The 23,758-nt window shown below is 39.2% G+C and overlaps 1 protein-coding gene across 8 annotated transcripts in view; it reads left to right on the top strand.

The window, feature by feature from the left end:
- Window positions 1-23,758, top strand: part of BTD (biotinidase) — a 45,791-nt gene that overhangs the window by 4,796 nt on the left and 17,237 nt on the right. The window contains exon 1 of one of the 8 annotated variants that reach the window (XM_063661291.1): window positions 650-670. The exons of 5 other annotated variants lie outside the window; for them this stretch is intronic. Coding sequence is in view for 1 of the 3 variants with exons in the window: in XM_054483201.2 (XP_054339176.1) it covers window positions 5,242-5,261 (20 nt within the window). In the remaining 2 variants the exon portion in view is untranslated. Of the gene's footprint in view, window positions 1-649; window positions 671-1,716; window positions 1,807-5,119; window positions 5,262-23,758 lie in introns of those variants that run through there. 2 more of the 8 variants (XM_054483204.2, XM_054483201.2) reach the window with 2 other exon arrangements.

Genomic DNA, 23,758 nt, shown 5'->3' with positions numbered 1-23,758 from the left:
ATTAATTTGGATTGACAGGTTCAAGGCTGATTTGACACTGACAGAATAAGCTGTATCGATGGTAGTCAGTTCACCGGGCCTACTTCTGTGTCAAAAGAAACACTGACAGAACCACTCAGTATGAAGTGCAATGAAAACTGAACTCTGAATTGGAACAAATACCTGGAATTCAGTTAACTGGTTTTGTAAAAGGTTAAATACTCAACTGGCTGGATTCTGCCATTTAACGAAAAGAAAAATCATTGGGATTGTTTAAACTTGCTTTCACCTTTACACCTTTCAGTTCAGGATGCAGTGTTCAATTGTTAACTTGGGCTTGATGATTCAGCAGAAAGAAGTGATTTGAGTTCTGGCCCCCTGGATTAACAGGGCCAAGGAGCAACTCCTTTGCAATCCAATTGTAATTACAGCCAGCTTGTCCAACCCTTGGCCCAGGACGGCTTTGAATGCGGCCCAACATGAATTCATAAACTTTCTTTATGAGATTTATGCACCGACCCTTTTTTTTTTTTAAGCTCATCAGCTATCATTCGTGTTAGTGTATTTTATGTGTGGCCCAAAAACAATTCTTCTTCTTCCAGTGTGGCCCAGGGAAGCCAAAAGATTGTATACCCCTGACAGGATCCCAGGATTATTTTGTAATTTTTCAGAGGCCCTCTGTGCATACTCTGTAAGCACTATCCACATTCTTTATTACTTTCATTGGCAATAGGTATAAAATTTTATTTGTTGGATATTTTACTGACATGTTACTTGTTTTTGCTTATTTACTGATTGGTGGGAGGAAGTCAAAGGAGGAATAAATCTAAGCTTTTTAAAAGAAAAGGCTAAAATACTCATAACATGCTCTCCAAAGAGCAGAGCTAGTCATCAAAGAATTTGCATACCAATTACTCTATTTATAGGTTCTGGATTTGAGATTATGAAAAAGAGCAAATTGGTGGTTTTCTTCTATCTGGGCCAAGGAGATATCCAGGCAACCAGGTAATTTAGTAAGAGTTGCAAATATAGTGCCTGGAGACAATTTATTCTCTAAAGATTGCAGCTTCTACAGGCAGTAACTCTTAAAGCCCCCAAATCGGGATAGTGCATTTTAATTTCAATATACTAACAAGGACACTAAAAATCCTTGTGATTATTTTAAAGCATAACACTAGCTGAACTTGTGATTAAGTATTCTCACAAACGTGTTATCAAAATGTGAAATGTTTACTTATCAAATGAGGAAATGCATCAAGGTCATTTGTGATACATTATAGAAGCTAAAAATGAAATTGCCTGACATAAGATAAAACTGAAACTGAATATCTTAAAAATAAAAAGGCAGAAACAACAAAAAAAGGAATCTATGTAGAACACTATTTTTTATAGCAATGCAAAAACTGTACAGCCGGAAATACGTTGTAGGAAATATGTCAACATAGCAAGTAAAATAATGTAATGAAAAGGTTCTTTGAATAAAGTGGGTTAAATTGATTTTCTTTGCTTCTCATTAAATCTGTGGACTTCAAAGTACCGAAGCTCAGCAACAGGCTTGAAACAAACCCAGTGAAAAGCAACTTTATTATTGAGCTGAGGATTGATATCAATAATAACTCATTAATAAAAAAGCTTGATAATAAAAATTCCCAGTGCCTGATGCCAGTTGACAGACACTGGGAGTTTTCCCCAGGTACCCTGTGACCTAGAGAAAGCTTGGATTCCTGCCTTTGGCTTGGGCTGGCAAGCCCTGTGCCTTTACTCTACATTTTAATGCCAGGGAGACCTGGGACTGGAGCAGAGAGTGCTGTGGGAAGAAAACAGAAGGTATGTTGTTCCCTTGTTTTAGCTTTGTGTTCATCCATTATGGGTTTTGGGTTTTTTTTTTTGTTTTTTTTTTAAGAACATTTGAGATAGTTTGACAGCAGCAGTCATTACATCACTGACGAGGACGTTTACTTGTGTAAAATGCACCAGGAAATAGTGACAACTGTATGTTGTGCTATGAGGATGTAAGAGATTTATCTCAAATGGCTTAGAAATGAAAATATAGCTCAGAGCGGTGGCTCACACCTGTAATCCCAACACTTTGGGAGGCCGAGGCAGGCGGATCACGAGGTCAGTAGATTGACACCATTCTGGCCAACATGGTGAAACCCCGTCTCTACTAAAAATACAAAAATTAGTTGTGCGTGGTGATGTGCGCCTGTAATCCCAGCTACTGGGGAGGCTGAGGCAGGAGAATCACTTGAACTCAGGAGTTGGAGGTTGCAGTGAGCTGAGATTGCACCACTGCACTCCAGCCTGGCAACAGAGCAAGACTCCGTCTCAAAAAAAAAAAAAAAAAAGAAATCATAGTATTTCTCTGTGTGATGGAATTCCATACTTGGGGGAGTGTCCCACAGGGTAGGCGAGCAGCTATCACCCATGTAATATGGTACTAGTGTTGAAATATTTTCTGTTTTCACTTGCTTCTTCTGCCATTAGCATTCATTACAGCCCTTTCCTTTAACTTTTTAATTTGTACTGTATTGCTTTGTTTTGATAATAATCTATTCTCCATGTCAGCAAAACAAAGATTTATCTCCGGGGAAGAATCTCTGAGTGATTCGCAAGGTTTGGGGGTTGAACTGGGGACGTCTTCATGATGAACTTAAGCCCTTAAACTTCTTTTTACATCATAACCTTTGAGTTCTTCTTTGGAGCATAGCTGTGATATATTCTTTTCACTTCAAAAAAATACATTTAACATTTATGACATCTTTCAGACACATGAATAGGATCAGAGATTAATATACACCCATGTACCCAGCCCCTGGCTTAAGAAATACATCACAAATATAATGAAGCCCCCTGTGTGTCCCTTCCCCATTATACCTCCTTTCCTGTCCTGCAGAGGTAACCACTATCTTGAATTTGGTGTTTATAGTTCCCACATTATCCATTCTTTTTTTTTTTTTTTTTTTGAGACAGAGTCTCGCTCTGTCGCCCAGGCTGGAGTGCAGTGGCGTCATCTCGGCTCACTGCAAGCTCCGCCTCCCGGGTTCACGCCATTCTCCTGCCTCAGCCTCCCGAGTAGCTGGGACTACAGGCACCCGCCACCACACCCGGCTAATTTTTTTTGTATTTTTAGTAGAGACGGGGTTTCACTGTGTTATCCAGGATGGTCTCGATCTCCTGACCTCGTGATCCGCCCGTCTCGGCCTCCCAAAGTGCTGGGATTATAGGCGTGAGCCACCGCGCCCGGCCTATCCATTCTTTAGATGATGGATATTTGGTCTTTTTTAGTTTTTTTGGAAACAGTGTGCTCTGAAATTCTTGCATGTTTCCTTCTTCTGCACATGTGTGAGAGTTTCTACATATATATCGAGGTGGAGGTCATCATCATTTGATCTCCAAAGTATTGTACCAATTTATACTCCCAACGTCTGTGTATAAGAGCTACCCTTTCTCCATAGTCTCAACTGTGGAGCTTTAAAAATTTTTAAATGTGAAATGGCTTCTCGGTTCCATTTCTCTGACTACCAATGAGGTTAAGTTATATTTGTATATGTATATTGGCCATGCGTGTTTCTTTTTCTGTTAATTACCTGTTTAAATCTGTTGCGCATTTCCTTATTGGATTATCTTTTGCTTTTTGATTTGTAGATGTCCTTTACGTATTCTGAATGCTAATTATTTGTCTTTTAACTTTGTTAATAGTGATTTTAGAGGTATAAAGGGCTTTTTTATAGTCACATTTGACAATTGGTCTTCCTTATGTGTGTGTTTTTTTTTTTTTTTGGTAACTTGCTAAAGAAAACTTTTTCTAACCTGAGGTTATGAAGATTTTTTTCTATATCAAAAAGTGTAAAGTTTTGTTTTTTATATTTAAGTCTCTACCTGGAATTGATTTTTGTATGTTGAGAAGTAAGAATCCATATAATATGTCAATTAGATTTGCTGTGTAATTAACCACCCCAAAACTTAGTGGCTTAAAAGAACCACCATTTATTTAACATATATTCCTATGAGGCTGGGCTCAACTGGGCTCACTCGTGTATCTGTGGTCAGTTGCCAGTGAACTGAGTCACTCGGCCCCTGGAGGTTAGCTGGTTGTCTACTGGGATAGCGGGCATATTGCCAGTGAGCCACATAGCTCTACCACTCAGCAGGCTAGCTGGACTGCTTCATTCGATGGCAGCAGGTTGCAAAAGGGAATGAGCCTCATTGTGCAAGCCTCTATGTGCAGTGTTTGCTAACATCTCATTAGCCAAAGCAAGTTATGTGGCTGGGCTCAGACTCTGAGTTAAAGGCATTCGAGTTACATGATAATGGAACATGGATACAGAGAGGGGAGCAATTACTGGCCTTTTTTATAGTCAATTTACCATAACATGCAGTTGTCCAAGCACCATTCGTAATATCGTTCATTCTCATCCCAGTGATACATAATTTCCCCTCTGTGGAATGTCAAGCTCGCATATTTATGGTGTATTTCTATACTCTTTGTTCTTTTCCTGTCCTAACACCAATCCCACACTATCTTAATTTCTATATTTTTAAAATAAGTCTTGATATTGGTAGGGCAAGTAGTCCCTGGACTTCATTCTTTTGAAGCCATCTTGTTTATTGTATTAGTTTTAAGGAACTAGAAGGGATGGAAGAGGAACCTTTAGATTAAAAGAGATTTAAAAGATAGGGTATTTTTTAATGGATAAGACTAAACTACAGTGTCTAGGGATGCACATTGGGTGATGAAGCTATTTTAAAAAACAAAGAAGTGATGACTATAAAAGTCAGGGTTGTGGTTACTTGATCCCTCATGGGTAATGTTGTCAGATTTAGAAAAAAAAAAAAAAAAAACAGGACACCAAAACTCCCAGTTGAATTTGAACTTTAGATGAACAATGCATATTTTTTTTTTAGTGTAAGTATGTTCCAACATATTTATCTGAAAGTTAAATTTAACTGGGCCACCTGTATTTTACCTGGAAAAATCCTGATTTTATTCAAGGTGATAATGCAGTTTACATTGCCCAGCCTTCCTTGTAGCTAGGAGTGGTCATGTGTCCGCACATGGGCCAAAGCAATTTAAATATGAGTCACTGGGCAGGGCTTTTAGGAAAGCTGATGAAACTGGCAAGTACCTTCTGTACTCTTCCTCTGTACAACATGATAATTGGAGTTGTAGAAGTCATTTTGGAACCACAAGATGACTCTGAAGATGGAAGCTACATGCCAAGAAGTTAGGCCCAGAAAGAGAGGGATCCTGGGTCCTACATGACTCTTGCCTTTGTCAGGTTTTATTATCAGATTTTTATCACTTCATAAGAAAAAAATGCCTTCTTTTACTATATTCTTGCACACATTGAGTAGCATTAGGATTATTTTTTCCTTTATAGTTAGAAAGAATTCTTCTAGAAACTATTTGGGCCTGTTTTGAGGGTGGAGAATGGGAGGGAATGATTGTTTGATAACTATTTCTTCTATGCTTGTTGGCATGGTTTAGTGTTTTCTTTTATCTGAAGTTTTGGTAAAAATATATTTTTCAGTCCCAGCTACTCTGGAGGCTGAGGCACAAGGATTGCTTGAACCCAGGAGGCAGAGGTTGCAATGAGCTGAGATTGCACCACTGCACTCCAGCCTGGGTGATGGAGTGAGACAGTTTCAAAAAAAAGAAAAAAAGAAAAGAAAAAACAAATAATGTATTTTTTTCTAGGAAACTACTCATCTAAATTTTCAAGCTTATCAATATAGGATTGAATGAGATGATTATTCTTTTTAAAAAAAATTTCTTCTGCATTTATAGATTTCTCTATTATATTTGTTTTGTATATTTGTTTCTCTTTTTTTCTTAATTAGATTAGCTGATCATTTGTCTTTACCTTTTTTTTTTCTCTAAACAACAACTCCTTGGACATACTTATTCATTCTCTCATTTTTCTGTTTTCTAATTTAATTTCCACTCATTTTTATTTCCTTCCTTTTGCTTTCTTGAGCATGCCATTACTTTTTTCCTCACTGTTACTACCTTTTGTTAGTTTTACAATTTCTACATTGCCAGAGTTAATAACATTTGCACTGTGTTCTATAAATATAATCCTCATGTTTATTTTATATTCAAGGCTCTTGCCAGTTTTTCCATTCACCTCTTAGTTGGCTGAAGATTACCCTCTATGCATTTTTTCAAAGAAGGCTGATGAGACCGATGAGAATAATATTCCCTGAGTTCTTACATTTTCATACCTATTATCTAGTTTTTTTCTTTACTTCAATCATAGGTTGGCATAATATATAATTTCTGGCTTATATTTTATTTTCTGGAAGGATTCTATAGGCTTTTACTGGCATTGTTGTTATTGTAGTAAAGTCTGAGGACAGCCTGATTATTTTGCCCCTAATAAATGCTCTTGATCTTTTTATTTAGCTTCCCAAATGATTCTTACTTTATCTTTGAAGATCAAGAATTTTACTAGGCTATCTGCTGATGTTGATGTTCTGTTCCTTTCTTTCTTGAGTTCTGCTATCTCTTTTCAAGCTATAAATTGAAATATGCTTTTATTTCTGTTGAGTTTTCTTCAATTACATCTTTAAATTTTTTCCTTCATTATATGTTGTCTATTGTTATATAAAAATTTATCCTACAACATATTTAGCAGCTTAAAACAAGACCCATTTATTATGTCAAAATCTCTATGTGTCAGGAGTCTGAGCATAGTTTTACTGGATCCTCTGGTCAGCATCTCACAAGGCTACAGTGAAGTTGTCAGCTGGCCTCATGGTCTCATCTGAGGCTGAGTTTTCTTCCAAATTTGACTGATTGTTGAAAGAATGAATTTCCTTGCAGTTGTAGTATTCATGGTGGCTTGCTTCTTCAAGGTCAGCCGGGGAGAGAGTGTGTCTGAAATCTGGGAGCACCCCAGTTCTTTTTTTAAAGACCTGATTAAGTCAGACCCACCAGGATAATCTCTTTTGATTAACTAGATTAACTGGCTTGGGATTTTAACTACATATGTGAAAGCCCTTCACCTTTGTCATATTCTATTGGCTAGAAACAGAGCACAATTTCCACCTGCACTCAAGAAAAGAGGATTATACAAGGAGTCACCTTAGGGTGTGTCCACCACACATTATTTCTTTTTCTTTTATGCATTTTCCAATTATGCTTATGATGGATCTCGTTCACTGTTCTCCCTGTCTATCATTTTCTTGGACTCCTTTTCAATTCTGTATTTCCATTCATGTTGCTTATTTATTTACAGCATCATCTGATTTCTTCTGCTGCTTCTATCTTTGCCATAATTTCCTGATGTTTTAATTTTTTCTTCTGCTTCTTTCCTGAGCCCTGCCAGATAATATTTCATCTGTCTCCCAGCTTTCTAGTCCCCACTCCCTTCTCCCTTCTCTCTTCTTCCCTCTTCCCCCTCCTCACCTTCTCCTCTTCTCCTCTTTTCCTCCCCTTCTCCCCTTTTTCCCTTTCATCTTTTAATTCTCTTGGTCTATTTTGTGCTTTTATTTAATATAGACAGTTTTTTTCACTCGTGGCAGAATGTTTTGTCACAGTTTTTATTTGTGTTGTGGCAATTTTCTGGGGTATAACCTTTGTTATAGTATCTTTCAAAAGATCTTGAGCTTTTTATTTACTCATTTTTGAGTGAGTTTTTCCTCTACTGTTTATTTGTAGGAGGTTTATGTGTGAACAAGGCCATTCTGGTTCACAGTTATTTTTTCTTAGCACATTGAAGATTTTGTTTTCTTACTTCTATTGTTACTCTTGAAAAGTCTGCTGTTTTCAAATCACCATATCTTTGAAGGCAATCTCTCTTCCCTCTGGTTGCGTCTAAGATTTTTTTCTTCTTGAAATATTTGGTGTTCTCGTTTCTTTATGTTGTGTCTAGATTTCTTTTTGGTTGTCTTCAATCTATGGATTTCTGTATTTTATTGTTAAAATTCTCACCTATTATACCTTCAAACATGTGTAATGTGTCATGTGTCATTTTATGTATTTTCTCCCTCTCTTTTTTTTTTTTTTTTTTTAAGTCAAGGTCTTGCTCTGTCGCCCAAGCTGGAGTACAGAGGCACAGCCGTAGCCCACTGCAGCCTTGAACTCCTGGGCTCAAGCAATCCTACCACCTCAGCCTCTTGAGATGCTGGGACCACAGGTGTACGCCACCATGCCCAGCTAATACTTTTTTACTTTTTGTAGAGATTATATTGCCCAGGCTGGTCTTGAACTCCTGGCCTCAAGTGATCCTCTCATCTTGACCTCCAAAGTGTTGGGATTACAGGCATGAGCCATTGCACCCAGCCTCTATTTTCCCCTTCTGAAATTCCAGTGAGAAATATCATGGAACATCATGTATGTCTTCCATGTCTCATCTTCTTTTTTTCCCTTTTGTCATCTCTGTGGTACATTCTAATCAAATTTTTTGATGATTCTAACTCCCATGCCACAAAATGTCTCCATGTGGTTTTATTTGACAATATCTTTTTTTTTTTTTTTTTGACACAGAGTCTCTCTCTATTACCCAGGCTACAGTGTAGTGGTGTGATCTCAGCTCACTGCCACCTCCGCCTCTGAGCTCAAGCAATCACCCTACCTTAGCCACCCAAGTAGCTGGGACTACAGGCATGCACCTCCACACACAGCTAATTTTTGTATTTTTTGTAGAGATGGGGTTTTGCCATGTTGCCCATGCTGGCCTCCAACTCCTTGGCTCAAGTTATCTTCCTGCCTTGGCCTTCCAAAGTGCTGGGATTATAGGCATGAGCCACCACTCCCAGCCAACAATATCTTATTCTTTTACCTGTTTTAGAGTCCTATGAGTACTTCTTTAATCATCTTCAGTGTACTTATTTGACAATTTGCACTAGTAATCCTTCCATCTGAAGTTGTTGGGGGCCTGATTTTGCTGTATTCTTTAACTTTCTTGCATAATATTTGCTTCCTTGTGTGTTTTGTAATTTTGAATTTTGAGCTCTTGTTTACCTTGTTCTTCAACCCAGGACACTCAATCTTCAAGAAGAGAGTATGTGGATAGGCTTTTCCAGGCATCTTAGGACTGATAACATCTCAAAATCACTTTGTGCTCATTTCTTGGCATAGAGTTACCTGGGTCATGTATGTTGTGAGTTTTTGAATCATGAACCCACATAAGGAAAACCTTTGATTATGTTGGTTATGACTTTCAAGGAGTATTTTTTTCCCCTGCTCAGAGCCCAAGATGAGATATACAAGTTTCTACGTCAGATAGTTACTTTGGCAGGCAGGCAGATATTTGTTTGTTTTTGTCCATCCTTTCAATAAAGGAATCATTCCTTAAGGTTCCTAGCTATATGCACAGATCTCACTCCAACCTCGACATCTTGTCTTTCTGTCCTTCATGGTCTTTAAAATCTAAACCGCTTGGATATCAAGATTGGGACATGTTCCAGTATAACCTCACCACTCCAGTTTTCAGTTACTTGTTTTTATTTTTTATTTTTTAAATGCTTTTTTTTAAAGAGAAGTTTTATGCTCACAATAAAATTGAGCAGAAAGTACAGAAAGTTTACATATACTCCCTGTCCTGATACATGCATAGCCTTCCCTGTTATCAATATCCCAGACTAGAATAGTATGTTTGTTATAATCAATGAACCTGCATTGACACATTATTATAACATGAAGTCCAGAGTTTACATTAGGATTCACTTCTTTCTCCCTTAACCCCTGGCAACCACTGATCATTTTACCATCTCTGCAATTTTGCTTTTTCCACCACTGGAAATGTTACATATTGGAATCATACAGTATGTAGCCTTTTCAGATTGGTTTCTTTCCTTTAGTAATATACATCTAAGGTTCCTCCATATCTTTTCATGGCTTGATAGCTCATTTCTTTTTAGCACCGAATAATATTCCATTGTCTGAATGTACCACACTTTATTAATCCATTCACCTACTGAAGAATATCTTGATTGCTTCCAAGTTTTGGTAACTATTAAAAAAACTGCTATAAACACTCCTGTGCAGTTTTTTTGGAGACATAAGTTTTCTACTCTTTTGGGTAAATACAAAGAAGACGATTGCTGAATCATATGATAAGAGTATGCTTCATTTTGTAAGAAAATGCCAAGCTGTCTTCCAAAGTGGTTGTATCATTTTGTGTTCCCATCAACAATGAATCAGACTTCCTGTTGCTCTACATTCTCAACAGCATTTAGTCTTTTTAAAAACTGTTTTGGGCCAGGCGCGGTGGCTCACACCTGTAATCCCAGCAATTTTGGAAGGCCGAGGCAGGCAGATCACCTGAGGTCAGGAGTTCAAGACAAGCCTGACCAACATAGAGAAACCCTGTCTCTACTAAAAATACAGAAATTAGCCGGGCGTGGTGGCAGATGCCTGTAATCCCAGCTACTCAGGTGGCTGAGGCAGGAGAATTGCTTGAACCTGGGAGGTGGAGGTTGCAGTGAGCCAAGATCGCACCATTGTACTCCAGCCTAGGGGACAAGAGCAAGACTTCATCTTAAAAAAAAAAAAAAAAAAAAAGTTGTGATTTTTCCTTCCACCAAACTAAGCATTTAGTCTTGTCAGTGTTTTGGATTTTGACTATTCTAATAGGTGCACAGTGGTATCTTAATTTTTTTAATTTGCAATTCCCTTATGACATATGATGCTGAGCATCTTTTCATAAATTTATTGCCATTTGTATATCTTCCTTGGTGAGATGTCTGTTCAGATCTTTTGCTTATTTTATTTTATTTATGTATTTTTTTTTTGAGTCTCACTCTGTCACCCAGGCTGGAGTGCAGTGGTGGAATCTCAGCTCACTGCAACCTCCTCCTCCTGGGTTCAAGCGATTCTCCTGCCTCAGCCACCCGAGTAGCTGGGACTACAGGCACGAGCCACCACATCCACCTAATTTTTTGTATTTTTAGTAGAGACAGGGTTTCACTATGTTGGCTAGGATGGTCTCGACCTCTTGACCTCGCGATCTGCCTGCCTTGGCCTCCCAAAGTGCTGGGATTACAGGCGTGAGCCACCATGCCCGGTCTTTTGCCTATTTTTTAATCAAGTTGTTTACTTTCTTATTGTTGAGTTTTGAGAGTTCTTTGATATTTTGGATAACATTCCTTTATCTGATAAATCTTTTGCAAATATTTTCTCTCAGTCTGTAGCTTATCTTCTTCTTTTCTTGATAGTTTCATTTGCAGATCAAAAGTTTTACATTTAGTGAAGTCCAGTGTATCAATTCTTTCTTTTTTGCCCAACGCAAGGTCATCTAGCTGTTCTCCTATGTTATCTTCTAAGAGTTTTATAGTTTTGTACTTTACATTTAGATCTATGATCTGTTTTGAGTTACTTCTTGTGAAGGGTATAAGATCTTTATCTAGATTTATTTTTTACATGTGGGTGTCCATTTTTTCCAGCACCATTTGTTGAAAAGACTGTCTTTGCTCCATCACATTGCCTTTGTCAAAGATGAGTTAACTATAGCCTGGTGTGCAGTGGTGCACACTTGTAGTCCCAGCTGCTCAGTAGAGTTCAATAGTTTTCTTTAGGAGGCTGAGGTGGAAGAATCGCTTGAGCCTAGGAATTTGAGTCCAGCCTAGGCAACATAGCAAGACCTCATTTGTAAAATAAATAAATAAATAAGACCAGTTGACTGTATTTATGTGGGTCTATTTCTAGATTCTCTATTCTGTTCCATCTATTTGTCTGTTCTTTGGCCAATTGATAAAATATCATGTTGTCTTGATTACCACAGTTTTATAATGTCTTGAAGTTGGTAGTGTGAGTGTTCTGACTTCATTCTTCTTCAATATTGTATTGGCCATTCTTGGTCTTTTACCTCTCCATATGCAATTTATTTTTATGTATTTATTTAGAGACAGGTCTCGCTCTGTCATCCAGGCTGGAATGCAGTGGCGTGATCATAGCTCACTATAACCTTGAACTCCTGGGATCAAGTGATCCTCCCACTTCCATCTGCTGAATAGTCAGGACTACAGGCACACACCGCCTTGCCCAGCTAACTTAATTTTTTTTTAATTTTGTAGAGAATGGGGTCTCTCTATTTTGCCCAGGCTGGTGGTCTCAAACTCCTGGCCTCAAATGATCCTCCTGCCTTGGCCTCTTAAAGTGCTGAGCTTACAGGCATAAGCCACTGCTCCATATACAGTTTAGAATGAGTTTGTTGATACCTACAAAATAACTTGTTGGGATTTCAGTTGGGATTGTGTTGAATCTATAGATCAAGTTGTTGGCAAGAACTGACATCTTAACAATATTGAGTCTCTGCATTTATTTAGTGCTGCTTTGATTTTTTTCAACAGAGTTTTGTAGTTTTTTCATGCAGACCGTATACGTTTTTAAAAGATTTATACCTAAATATTTCATATGTAGGGTACAAATATAAATAGTATTATGGTTTTAAAAATTTTTTTTTTATTTTTTTGAGTCTCGCTCTGTCGCCCAGGCTAGAGTGCAGTGGTGCGAACTCGGCTCACTGCAAGCTCCACCTCCCAGGTTCACACCATTGTCCTGCCTCAGCCTCCCGAGTAGCTGGGACTACAGACGCCTGCCACCACACCCGGCTAATGTTTTGTATTTTTCGTAGAGATGGGGTTTCACCGTGTTAGCCAGGATGGTCTCAATCTCCTGACCTCGTGATCCACCTGCCTTGGCCTCCCAAAGTGCTGGGATTACAGATGTGAGCCACTGCGCCCGGCCAATAGTATTATGTTTTAAACCTAAAAGTCCACTGTTATTTGCTGATATATGAGAAATAAATTGATGTTTGCATATGAACCTTGTATCCTACAACATTGGTATAATAACTTATTAGTTCCAGATATTTTTAATTAATTCATTCCAATTTTCTACATCGATGACAATTTCATCTGTGAACAAAGGCAGTTTTATTTCCTCTTTCCCAGTCTGTGTATCTTTTCTTTGCTTTTTGCATTAGCTAGGACTTACAGTATGATGTTGAAAAGCAGTGGTGAGAAGGGACATCATTACCTTGTTCATGATCTTTGTATAAAGCCTCTAGTTTCTCACCACTAACTGTGATGTTAGCTGTAGGTGGTTTTTTAAATCAAGTTGAGGAAGTTCCCCTCTATTCGTAGTTTACTGAGAGTTATTATCATTCCAAATGGGTATTGTACTTTGTCAAATACATCTATTTGACATCTATTTTTCTGCGTCTATTGATATAATCATGTGATTTTTCTTTTCTTTTTTTGAGACAGGGTCTCACTCTGTTGCACCAGCTGGAGTGCAGTGGTACAAATACAGCTCACTGCAGCCTCCACCTCCTGAGCCATGTGATCTTTCTTATTTAGCCTGTTAATGTGATAGATTACATAGATTGATTTTCAAATATTGAACCAACCTTTCATACCTGAGATAAATCTCACTTAGTCATGGTGTATAATTTCTTCTATGGATTATTAGATTCAATTTGCTAATATTTGTTGGTGTAAAAGTCATTGTGGTTTTTGCCTATGAAAGTAATGGCAAATGACTTTTGCACCAACCTAAGGATTTTGCTAAGGATTATTGCATCTATATTTATGAGAGATATTACTCTGTAGTTGTATTAGTCAGAATTCTCTAGGGAGATACTGGGAGAACCCACCCCCAATATTTCAATGTAGGTTCTATTTTCCATAAGTGTCGGCTGGCTGAGAAATAAAGAGAGACAGTACAAAGAGAGGAATTTTACAGCTGGGCCACCAGAGGTGACATCACGTATCAGTAGGACCATGATGCCTGCCTGAGTCTCAGACCAGCAAGTTTTTATTAAGGGTTTCAAAAGGGGAGGGGGTGTAAGAACAGAGAGTAGATACAAAGATCACATGCTTCAAAGGGCAAAAAGCAGAACCACTGATAAGGGTCTAACAAAGATCACATGCTTCTGAGGGAACAGGGCAAAGGGCAAAAGCAGAACCACTGATAAGGGTCCAACAAAGATCACAGGGCAAAGGGCAAAAGCAGAACCACTGATAATGGTCTATGTTCAGCGGTGCACGTATTGTCTTGATAAACATCTTAAACAACAGAAAACAGGGTTCAAGACCAGAGAACCAGTCTGACCACAAATTTACCAGGGCTGAGTTTTCCCAACCCTAGTAAGCCTGAGGGTTCTGCAGGAGACCAGGGCTTATCTCAGTCCTTATCTCAATTGCACAAGACAGACATTCCCAGAATGGCTGTTTATAGACCTCCCCCCAGGAACACATTCCTTTCCCATGGTATTAATATTAATATTCCTTGCTAGAAAAAGAATTTAACAATATGTTTCCTACTTGCACGTCCATTTATAGGCTCTCTGCAAGAAGAAAAATATGGCTCTTTTAGCCCAACCCCACAGGCAGTCAGACCTTATGGTTGTCTTCCCTTGTTCCATAAAAATTGCTATTATTCTGTTCTTTTTCAAGGTGCACTGATTTCATATTTTTCAACCACACATGTTTTACAATCTGTACAGTTAGCACAATTATCACAGTGGTCCTGAGGTGACGTACATCTTCAGCTTATGAAGATAACAGGATTAAGAGATTAAAGACAGGCATAAGAAATTATAAAAGTGTTATTTGAGAACTGATAAATGTCCATATTAAGATGAAATATTCACAATTTATGTTCCTCTGCCACAGCTCCAGCTGGTCCCTCCGTTCAGGGTCCCTGACTTCCCATAACAGGGAGACAGTGCCAATAGGATATATATAGAGAGAGATATACGAAAGAGATTTATTAGAGGAATTGGCTCACACAATTATGGAGGCTGAAAAGTCCAATAACAGGCCATCTGCAAGCTGGAGACCCTGGAATGTCAATGGCATAACTCAGTCCAAGGCCGAAGGCCTGAGAACCCAGGGGGCTGCTGGTGCAAGTCCTGGAGTCCACAGGCCAGGGAGTTCTAACACGCAAGGGCAGGAGAGGAAGGGTATATCCCAGCTCCTGCAGATAAATCAACACACTTGCTTTTTCTGTTTTTGTTCTCTCTTGTCTCTTGGCTTATTAGATGGTGCCTGCCCACACTGTGAGGGTGGCTCATCTTTACCTAGTCCCCTTAGACTCACACACTCATCTCCTCATGCTGATCACAAGCACATCCAAAAGTAACGTTTTACCAGGTTTCTACAGTGTTCCTTAATCCATTCAAGTTGACACCTAAAATTAATCCTCACAGTAGATTTCTTTTCTTGTAATATCTTTGTCTGTTTCAGTATTGGGGTAATTCTGCCCTCATGGAATGAGTTAAGAAGTATTCCCTCTGTTTCTGTCTTCTGGAAGAGATAGTAGAGAATTGGTATAATTTATTTCTGAATGTTTGGTAGAATTCACCAGTGAACCCACCTGGACTTGGTGATCTCTGTTTTAAAAGATCATGAATTATTGATTCAATTTCTCTAATACATGTAGGCCTCTTCAGATTGTCTGTTTTTCTTGTGTGAGTTTTAGCAAATTCTGTCTTTTAAGGAATTGGTTATTATTTTCTTTTTTTTCCTTTGAGATGGAGTTTCGCTCTTGTTGCCCAGGCTGGGATGCAATGGTGCGATCTTGGCTCACTGCAACCTCTGCCTCCCTGGTTCAAGCAATTCTTCTGCCTCAGCCTCCGAAGTAGCTGGAATTCAGGTGCCCACCACCATGCCTGACTAATTTTTGTATTTTTAGTAGAGATGGGGTTTCACTATGTTGGCCAGGCTGGTCTCAAACTCCTGACCTCAGGTGATCCACCCACCTCAGCCTCCCAAAGTGCTGGGATTACAGGTGTGAGTCACTGTGCCCGGACATCAATTTCTTAAATTGACATCTAGGTTATCAAATTTTGGGGCATAAAGTTGTTTATAATATTCCTTTATTATTCTTTCGGTGTCCATGGGATCTGTAATTATATGCCCTCTTTCATTGCTCATGTCAGTAATATGTGTCTTCTCTATTTTTTTTTTCTTAGCCTGGCTAGAGGCTTATTGATTTTTCTTGATCTTTTCAAAGAACCAGAATTTAGTTTCATTTTTCTCTATTGATCTCCTGCTTTACATTTCATTGATTTCTACTCTAGTGTTTATTATTTCTTTCATTCTTCTTACTTTGGAATTAAATTGCTCTTCTTTTTCTAGTTTCTTGAAGTAAAACTTTAGACTACTGATCTTATGTCTTAACTCTTTTGTACATTTCTCTTGAGATTTCTTTTCTGACCCATTTGTTATTTAAAACTGTGCAGTTTTATTTCCAAGTATTTTGGGTATTTCTTGCTAAATTTATGTTATTGATTTTTAGTTTAATTCTACTGTGGTCTGAGAGCAGACATTGTATTATTTCTACTCTTTTAAATCTGTTAAGGTGTGTTTTATGGCTCATGGTGTGTTTTGTCGTGGTAAATGTTCCATGTGAGTTTGAGAAGAATCTGTACTTTGCTGTTATTAGATGAAGTAGTCTATAGGTGTCCCTTGTATACAGTTGATTGATGGTGCTACTGAATTCAACTGTGTCCTTACTGATTTTCTGTGTTCTGGATTTTATCCATTACTGATAGAGGGGTGTTGAAGTTTACAGTTATAATAGTGGATACATCTGTTTCTCTTTGCAGTTCTGTCCATTTTTGCCTCATGTATTTTGATGCTCCGTTGTTGGCACATGCACATTAAGGATTTTTATTTCATGTTGAATTGACCCCTTTATCATTTTGTGACCCACTTTTTAATCCTGATAACTTTCCTTGGTCTAAAGTCAGCTCTGTCTGAAATTTGTATAGCTATTCCTGCTTTCTCTTGATGACTATGTTAGTCTGTTTTCATGCTGTTAATAAAGACATACCTGAGACTGGGTAATTTATAAAGGAAAGAGGTTTAATGGACTCACAGTTCCACATGGCTGGGGAGGCTTCACAATCATGGCAGAAGGCAAATGAGGAGCAAAGGCGTGTCTTACATGGTAGCAGGCAAGAGAGTTTGTGCAGAGGAGCTTCCATTTATAAAACCATCAGATTTCATGAGACTTATTCACTACCATGAGAACAGTATGTGGGAAACCACCTGCATGATTCAATTATCTCCACCTGGCTCCACCTTTGATACGTGGGGATTACTACAATTCAAGGTGAGATTTGGGTGGGGACACAGCCAAACCATATTGGTTACTATTAGGATGGTATATCCATCCATTTACTACACAATCTATGTGTGTCTTTATAAAGTGGGTTTCTTGTAGACAACATATAGTTGAGTCATGTTTTTTTATCTACTGTAACAATCTCTTGTTTTGAATTGATATATTTATACCATTGACTTTTAAATTGATTATTGATATAGTTGGATTATTATCTACCATATTTGTTACTTTTTTCTACTTGCTGCCTTTGTTCGTTGTTCCTGTTTTTGTCTTCCACTCTTCTGAGTTTTGGTGTTTTCATTGAACATTTTATGAGATTTTGTCACATGATTTTGTCTGAAAGATCTTATTTCTCTGCTTTTGAAGGTTAATTTTGTAGGATGTTTATATGGTTTGGCTCTGTGGTCCCACCCAAATCTCATGTTGAATTGTGTGGCCTGGTGGGAGGTGATTGGATCATGTGGATGGTTTCTAACAGTTTAGCACTATCCCTCTAGTGTTGTGTCATGATAGAGTTCTCATGAGATCTGGTTGTTTAAAAGTGTGTAGCACTTCCCACTTAGCTCTCTCTGTCTTCTGCCACCATGTGAAGATGTGCTTGCTTCCCCTTTGCCCTTCTGTCATGATTCTAAGTTTCCTGAGGCCTCCCAGCCATGCTTCTTATGCAGCCTGTGGAACTGTGAGTCAATTAAACCTCTTTTCTTCATAAATTACCCAGCTTCAGGTAGTTCTTTATAGCAGTGTGAGAATGGACTAATACAGACACACAATGCTAGGCTGGTACTTTTTTCCTCTCAACACTTTAAATATTTCACATCACTGTCTTATTGTTTACATGATTTCTGAGAAGTCAGATATCTATCTTATCTTTGCTCCTCTATTGATAAGATGTTTTATCCCTCTGGCTTCTTTCAGGATTTTTTTCTTTATCTTTGCTTTTCTGCAATTTGAATATGATTTGCCTACATGTAGATTTTTTTATTTTTTATTTTCATTTTTGGCAGTTAACCTGATTGGTGTTCTCTGAGCTTCCTGGGTCTGTGGTTTAGCATCTGATATTAATCTGGGGAAATTCTCAGTCATTATTGCCTCAGATATTGCTTCTATTCTTTCTCCTTCTGGTATTCCCATTGTACATATTTATAACTTTTGTAGTTCCACTGTTTGATTTTTTTCTTTTTTTCAGTCTTTTTTCTCTTTGCTTTTCAGTTTTGGGCATTTCTATTGTCATATTCTCAGGCTCAGGGATTCCTTCCTCAGCCATGTCCAATCTGCTAATGAATCCATTAAAGTGATCCTTCATTTCTGTTAATGTTTTTTAATCTCGAGCATTTCTTTTTTGATTCTTTCTTAGAATTTCCATCTCCCTGCTTAGATTACCCATCTGTTTTTGCATGTTGTCTGTTGTTTTTTTTTCAGTAGAGCCTTTGTCATATTCATCATATTTATTTTAAATTGCTAGTCTGATAATTACAACATCCCTGCCATATCTGACTCTGGTTCTTCCGGGAGGTTTTTTTGAGACAAAGTCTCCCTCTGTCACCCAGGCTGGAGTGCAGTGGTGTGATAACAGCTCACTGCAACCTCCGCCTCCTGGGTTCCAGCATTTCTCGTGCCTCAGCCTCCCAAGTAGCTGGGACTATAGGCGTGTGCCACCATGCCTGGCCAATTTTTGTATTTTTAGTAAAGACAGGGTTTCACCATGTTGGCCAGGCTGGTCTTGAACTCCTGGCCTTAAGCTCCTTGGCCTCCCTAAGTGCTGGGATTACAGACATGAGCCACCACACCTGGCCTGACTCTGGTTCTGATGCCTGCTCTGTTTTGAAACTCAATTTTTTACCTTTTAGTATACCTTGTAATTTTTTGTTGGAAGTTGGACTTGATGTGCTAAGTAAAGGAACTGCAGTAAAAAGGCATTTAAATGAAATGTGGTAGGAGGGAATGTGTTCTATTGTCTTATAATTAGGCCTCAATCTTTAGGGAGCCTGTGTTTATGGACTGTGAGCTTTACAAGTGCTTCTCAGCCCCCAACACCACTCAGGCTGGACAGAATGGGGCTAGAGTTGGGTATTTCCCTTCCCCCAGGTCAGTTAAGCTTTGATAAAACCCCAATAGGTAAAAATAGTTTCTCTGGAGGAGAGGGCCGCTAAAGACCAGAATGCTTTGTTTCCTTTCCCTGTTCCTCTGGCAGAAGCATGGGAGGATTTTTTTCTCCAGTCTTCATGGTGAGAACCTGGTAGAGCTCCTAGAGGTAAAACTTACAAAAGTGCGGGTGCCTCCATCTAAGACTGGGCCCCTCTGGAGTTGTTTTTTTTGTTTGTTTGTTTTGTTTTGTTTTTTTCTGTTTGTTTTGAGACGGAGTCTCGCTCTCATGCCAGGCTGGAGTGCAGTGGTGTGATCTCGGCTCACTACAATCTCCACCTCCCGGGTTCAAGCAATTCTGTCTCGGCCTCCCGAGTAGCTGGGACTACAGGCGCCCGCCACCACACCCAGATAATTTTTGTATTTTTAGTAGAGACAGGGATTCACCATGTTGGCCAGGATGGTCTCGATCTCTTGACCTCATGATCTGCCTGCCTCAGCCTCCCAGAGTGCTGGGATTACAGGCGTGAGTCACCGCGCTTGGCCCCCTCTGGAGTTTTGGCCCCCTCTGACTCATCTACACTGAGCCTCCAGCAATTCATCAGTTAACATTTTAGGTTTTCCTACCCCAGTATTCGTTCCCATGGAGGTTCTGCTTGTGGGTTTGTGCTGTGGTAAGTTGTGACTGAATGCACTTGTGTGTTTCTGTAATACTGGGGACAGCAGTTTGCCCTGTGACATCAATTCCCTGATGTATCTAGGAAGAGTTGTTGGTTTTCAGCTTGTTTAGTGTTCCACTTGTTAGGATGGAGTGGCGACTTCCAAGCTCCTTACAGGCTGGACTGAAAACCTGAAGTCAGCCATTTATTTATTTATTTTTCCTTATGGTTTTCATTTATTAGAAAAACGGTGTAACATTGAAGAAGACATTTTAAATCCTCATAAAATAACCTTCATATTTTCATTTGTTCACATTGATTTTCAATCTTTGTTTACATGCATACAATTTTAACTTAGCTATTATCGCAGTACATATATAAAATTTTTCATTAAGTGTTTGTTTAGCACACCTTAAGCATATTTTATTTTCAGAATCTTCACAATTATCTTTTAAATTTTTGTTTAGTATTCCACCTGACTGATATTCATTCATTTTCCTAATTTTCTTCCTATTGGATATTGTTTGTTTCTAGCTGTCATCTATTGGGATTCATTCTTCAGTTTCAGCTAGCCTCAACTTATTAAACATAAGGCATTTTATGTTGGATTTTAACTTTGTTTTGGTAGAGATGGGGGTCTCACCATGTTGCCGACGCTGGAGTGCAGTCGTGTAGTTATGGCTCCCTGCAGTCTTGAACTCTTGGACTCAGGTGATCCTCCCACCTGAACCTCCCAAGTAGCTGGGACTACAGGTGTGTGCCACCATGTTCTGCTAACGTTTTTTAAATTTTTGTAGAGAGGGTCTCACTATGTTTTCCAGGCTGGACTTGAACTCCTAGCCTCAAGCAATCCTCCCACCTTGGCCTCCCAAAGTGCTAGGATTACAGATGTGAGCCACCATACCCAGCCACATCAGATGTTTTTATTGCAATTTATAGGGGAAGGAATTTAAGTTTAGTTATGTTAAATATAACAAGATTATGAAACAAGTAAGCATCAGAGCAGGATTTCAACTCAGATGTGCAGAAAATCAAAAGCCTGTATTCTTTACCTCCATGGTATGCCATTACTTCAGCAAATATCTTTTTTCCTTCTTTTGAATGACTTCCTAAGATAAAATCCCAGAAATACACTGTTTGTGACTCATAATACGAGTTTTCAAACTTGTTTATACTAGGAAGACATTGCTATTCTTTATCACTGTACTGGTTTATCCCTTAATTTTTTTCCAAAATTAATATTTTGAGTAGTACCAGTTTTAATTTTTTATTTTGTATATAAGTTCAAAGACTTCCAAAGTGTTTGTTAATGATTTATTTTCTTGTTAAAATCTGTTCTTGTTCATTGCCTGTTTATAAGTGTTGTCTTGATGTTTATATTTTGCATGTAAATTTTAATTTGTCAATCTCTTTCTTCTTTTATTTTAACTGTTCCAAATTTTAGAAAGTTGTTTCAAGTATCTGATACCTAATTCTAATTTATGCTAGTTTTTCTAACATTTGACATTCAACTCCTGATTGAGTTTATTTTTGTGTATGGCCTAAGATGCTATTATTCCTGTTGTTATTCAGCCATCCCAGTGTCATATTCAATCAACCTCCCCCCACCACCACTATTTTGAGTGTGGTTGCATTAAAAAGCATGTGGGCTTTTGGTCAGAATAGATTTGGGTGAAATCCTGGCTATGGGTAGCAGTCTCCTTCTACTTTAAGAGTAACTTCTTTACAAAAGGAGCTGGAAGATCCTCTGCTTTGCCTCTAATGCTGAGGAATATTGCATCTACAACTATCATGGAAGACGCTGAAACCTCCAGTACCCAACCCTGTACTCCCAACACCCTCAGGGAGCCCCAGCTCTGGAGGACTCAGACACTCATGCCAGGTAAAGCTGTAGGACAGAGGCCAGGCATGGTGGCTCACAGCTGTAATCCCAGCACTTTAGGTGAGAGGATTGCTTGAGGCCTGGAGTTCAAGACTAGCTTGAGCCACATAGCAAGACCCCATCTCTATAAAAAATTAAAAAATTAGTCACACATTGTAGCATGCACCTGTAGTCCCAGCTACTTGAGAGGCTGTTGGGGAGGGATCACTTGAGCCTAGGAGTTTGAGGCTGCTGTGAGCTATGATCATGCCACTGTACTCCAGCCTGGGCAACAGAGCAAGACCCTGTCTCAAAAAAAAAAAAAAAAAAAAAAAAAAAAAAAAGAAAGAAAAGAAAAAGAAGCTATAGGACATAAGGGAGCTAGTCATATGTCTGTCCTACTAGGAGTCTAGATGGCACAGGGCAATGGCACTTGTGTTAGAACCAGAATGCAGCTATGGCTGACTTGGAACCGTCTGTCAGAGGAAAAAAGGCATACAAATAGTTACTCATTTGACCAAAGCAGAAGAAAACCAAAATGTCCAATGCCTCCAGGAAGAGAGGCAAAGATAGAGATACTAATCATTTCTCTACACATCTGCCATGCCATGAGTGAAAAAGACAGCCAAGTTGGTGAACAGATCTGGAAAGGTTACCATCATTCTTGATTGAGCTCTGCCCTCCAACCAAACACCCCTGAGCAGCCACAGCATGCTGGCTCACTGTGCTTCCCACCACGCATGGATCAAGAGCACCTCCACAGGTTCTCAGAAGCTACGGCACCAGGACCCATTTGCCTGCTTTTTGCTGTTCCTCTTAAGACAGGGTCCTGCAATCACAGCTCACTGCAACCCCTGCCTCCCAGGCTCAAGCGATGCTCCCATCTCATCCTTCCGAGTAGCTAGGACTACAAGTGCATGCCACCATGCCCAGCTAATTAAAAAAAATTTTTTTTTGGTAGAGACAGTGTTTCTCCATGTTGCCCAGGCTAGTTTCAACCTCCTGGGCTCAAGCGATCCTCCTACCTCACCCTCCCAAAGTGTTGGGATTACAGGGATGAGCTACCGTGCCTGGCCTCTCTTGGTAATTTTGACTATGCCACTCCTAAATATATACCTCTTGGCCTCTGCATGAGAGAAGGTGGCCTTTGGTGTGTTATTTCCAGCACTGTGGTTTACTTTAGCTTTTTTAAATTGTTTCTTTCATAATTTCTACTATCATCCAGCGTCAGTGTTTCTAGCCTATCCTATTAAGCGTTATTCTTTTGTTTTGTTTTGTTTTGTTTTTTGAGATGGAGTTTCGCTCTTATTGCCCAGGCTGGAGTGCAGTGGCACGATCTAGGCTCACTGCAATCTCCGCCTCCCAGGTTCAAGCTATTCTCTTGCTTCAGCCTCCCAAGTAGCTGGGATTACAGTGCCCGCCACCAGTCCTGGCTAATTTTTTGTACTTTTAGTAGAGTTGGGTTTTCACCATGTTGGCTAGGCTGGTCTTGAACTCCTGACCTCAGGTGATCTACCCACCTTGGCCTCCCAAAGTGCTGGGATTACAGGCATGAGCTACCATGCCCAGCCCCAAGGGTTATTCTTTTGGTTTGGGGAACAGGGTTCCTTGGCCCTATTACCCACCACATTGTTCTCCACTCTGCATCCTGAGCATCTCCATCTGCATTTTTCACTCCTGAGTACTGGTAGAGATGAGCACAAGGGTAATGGGACTTGATGTAGTGACATTGTATCCACCACACACTTTGAGAGGTTACATCCACCACAGGCTTAGAGATTCTGTATCCACCACAGGCTTGGAGAGGTTGTATCCATCATACAGTTATGTTGCATCCACCATACATCTAGAGATGTTGTGTGCACTATATAATCAGCAATATTGTGTCCATCATACATTTAATAATCACAAAGCCATTACATTGCCCACATTTCTGAGCACAACTTCCCTGAAAATTTTGACATGTGGTTCTAAGACATCACATTTTCCATACACTGGTTCTTTTTCTTCTGGATGTCAAGCCCTCAGGTCCACATTATCTAGAAGGTGGTTCTTTAAGGTAGTCCAAGAAGAAAATGGGTAAGAAATTTC

The sequence above is a fragment of the Pongo pygmaeus genome, chromosome 2, assembly GCF_028885625.2.
Source record: "Pongo pygmaeus isolate AG05252 chromosome 2, NHGRI_mPonPyg2-v2.0_pri, whole genome shotgun sequence".
In the NCBI taxonomy this organism is placed as follows: domain Eukaryota; kingdom Metazoa; phylum Chordata; class Mammalia; order Primates; family Hominidae; genus Pongo; species Pongo pygmaeus.
This window is presented reverse-complemented; position numbering and strand designations above follow the sequence as displayed.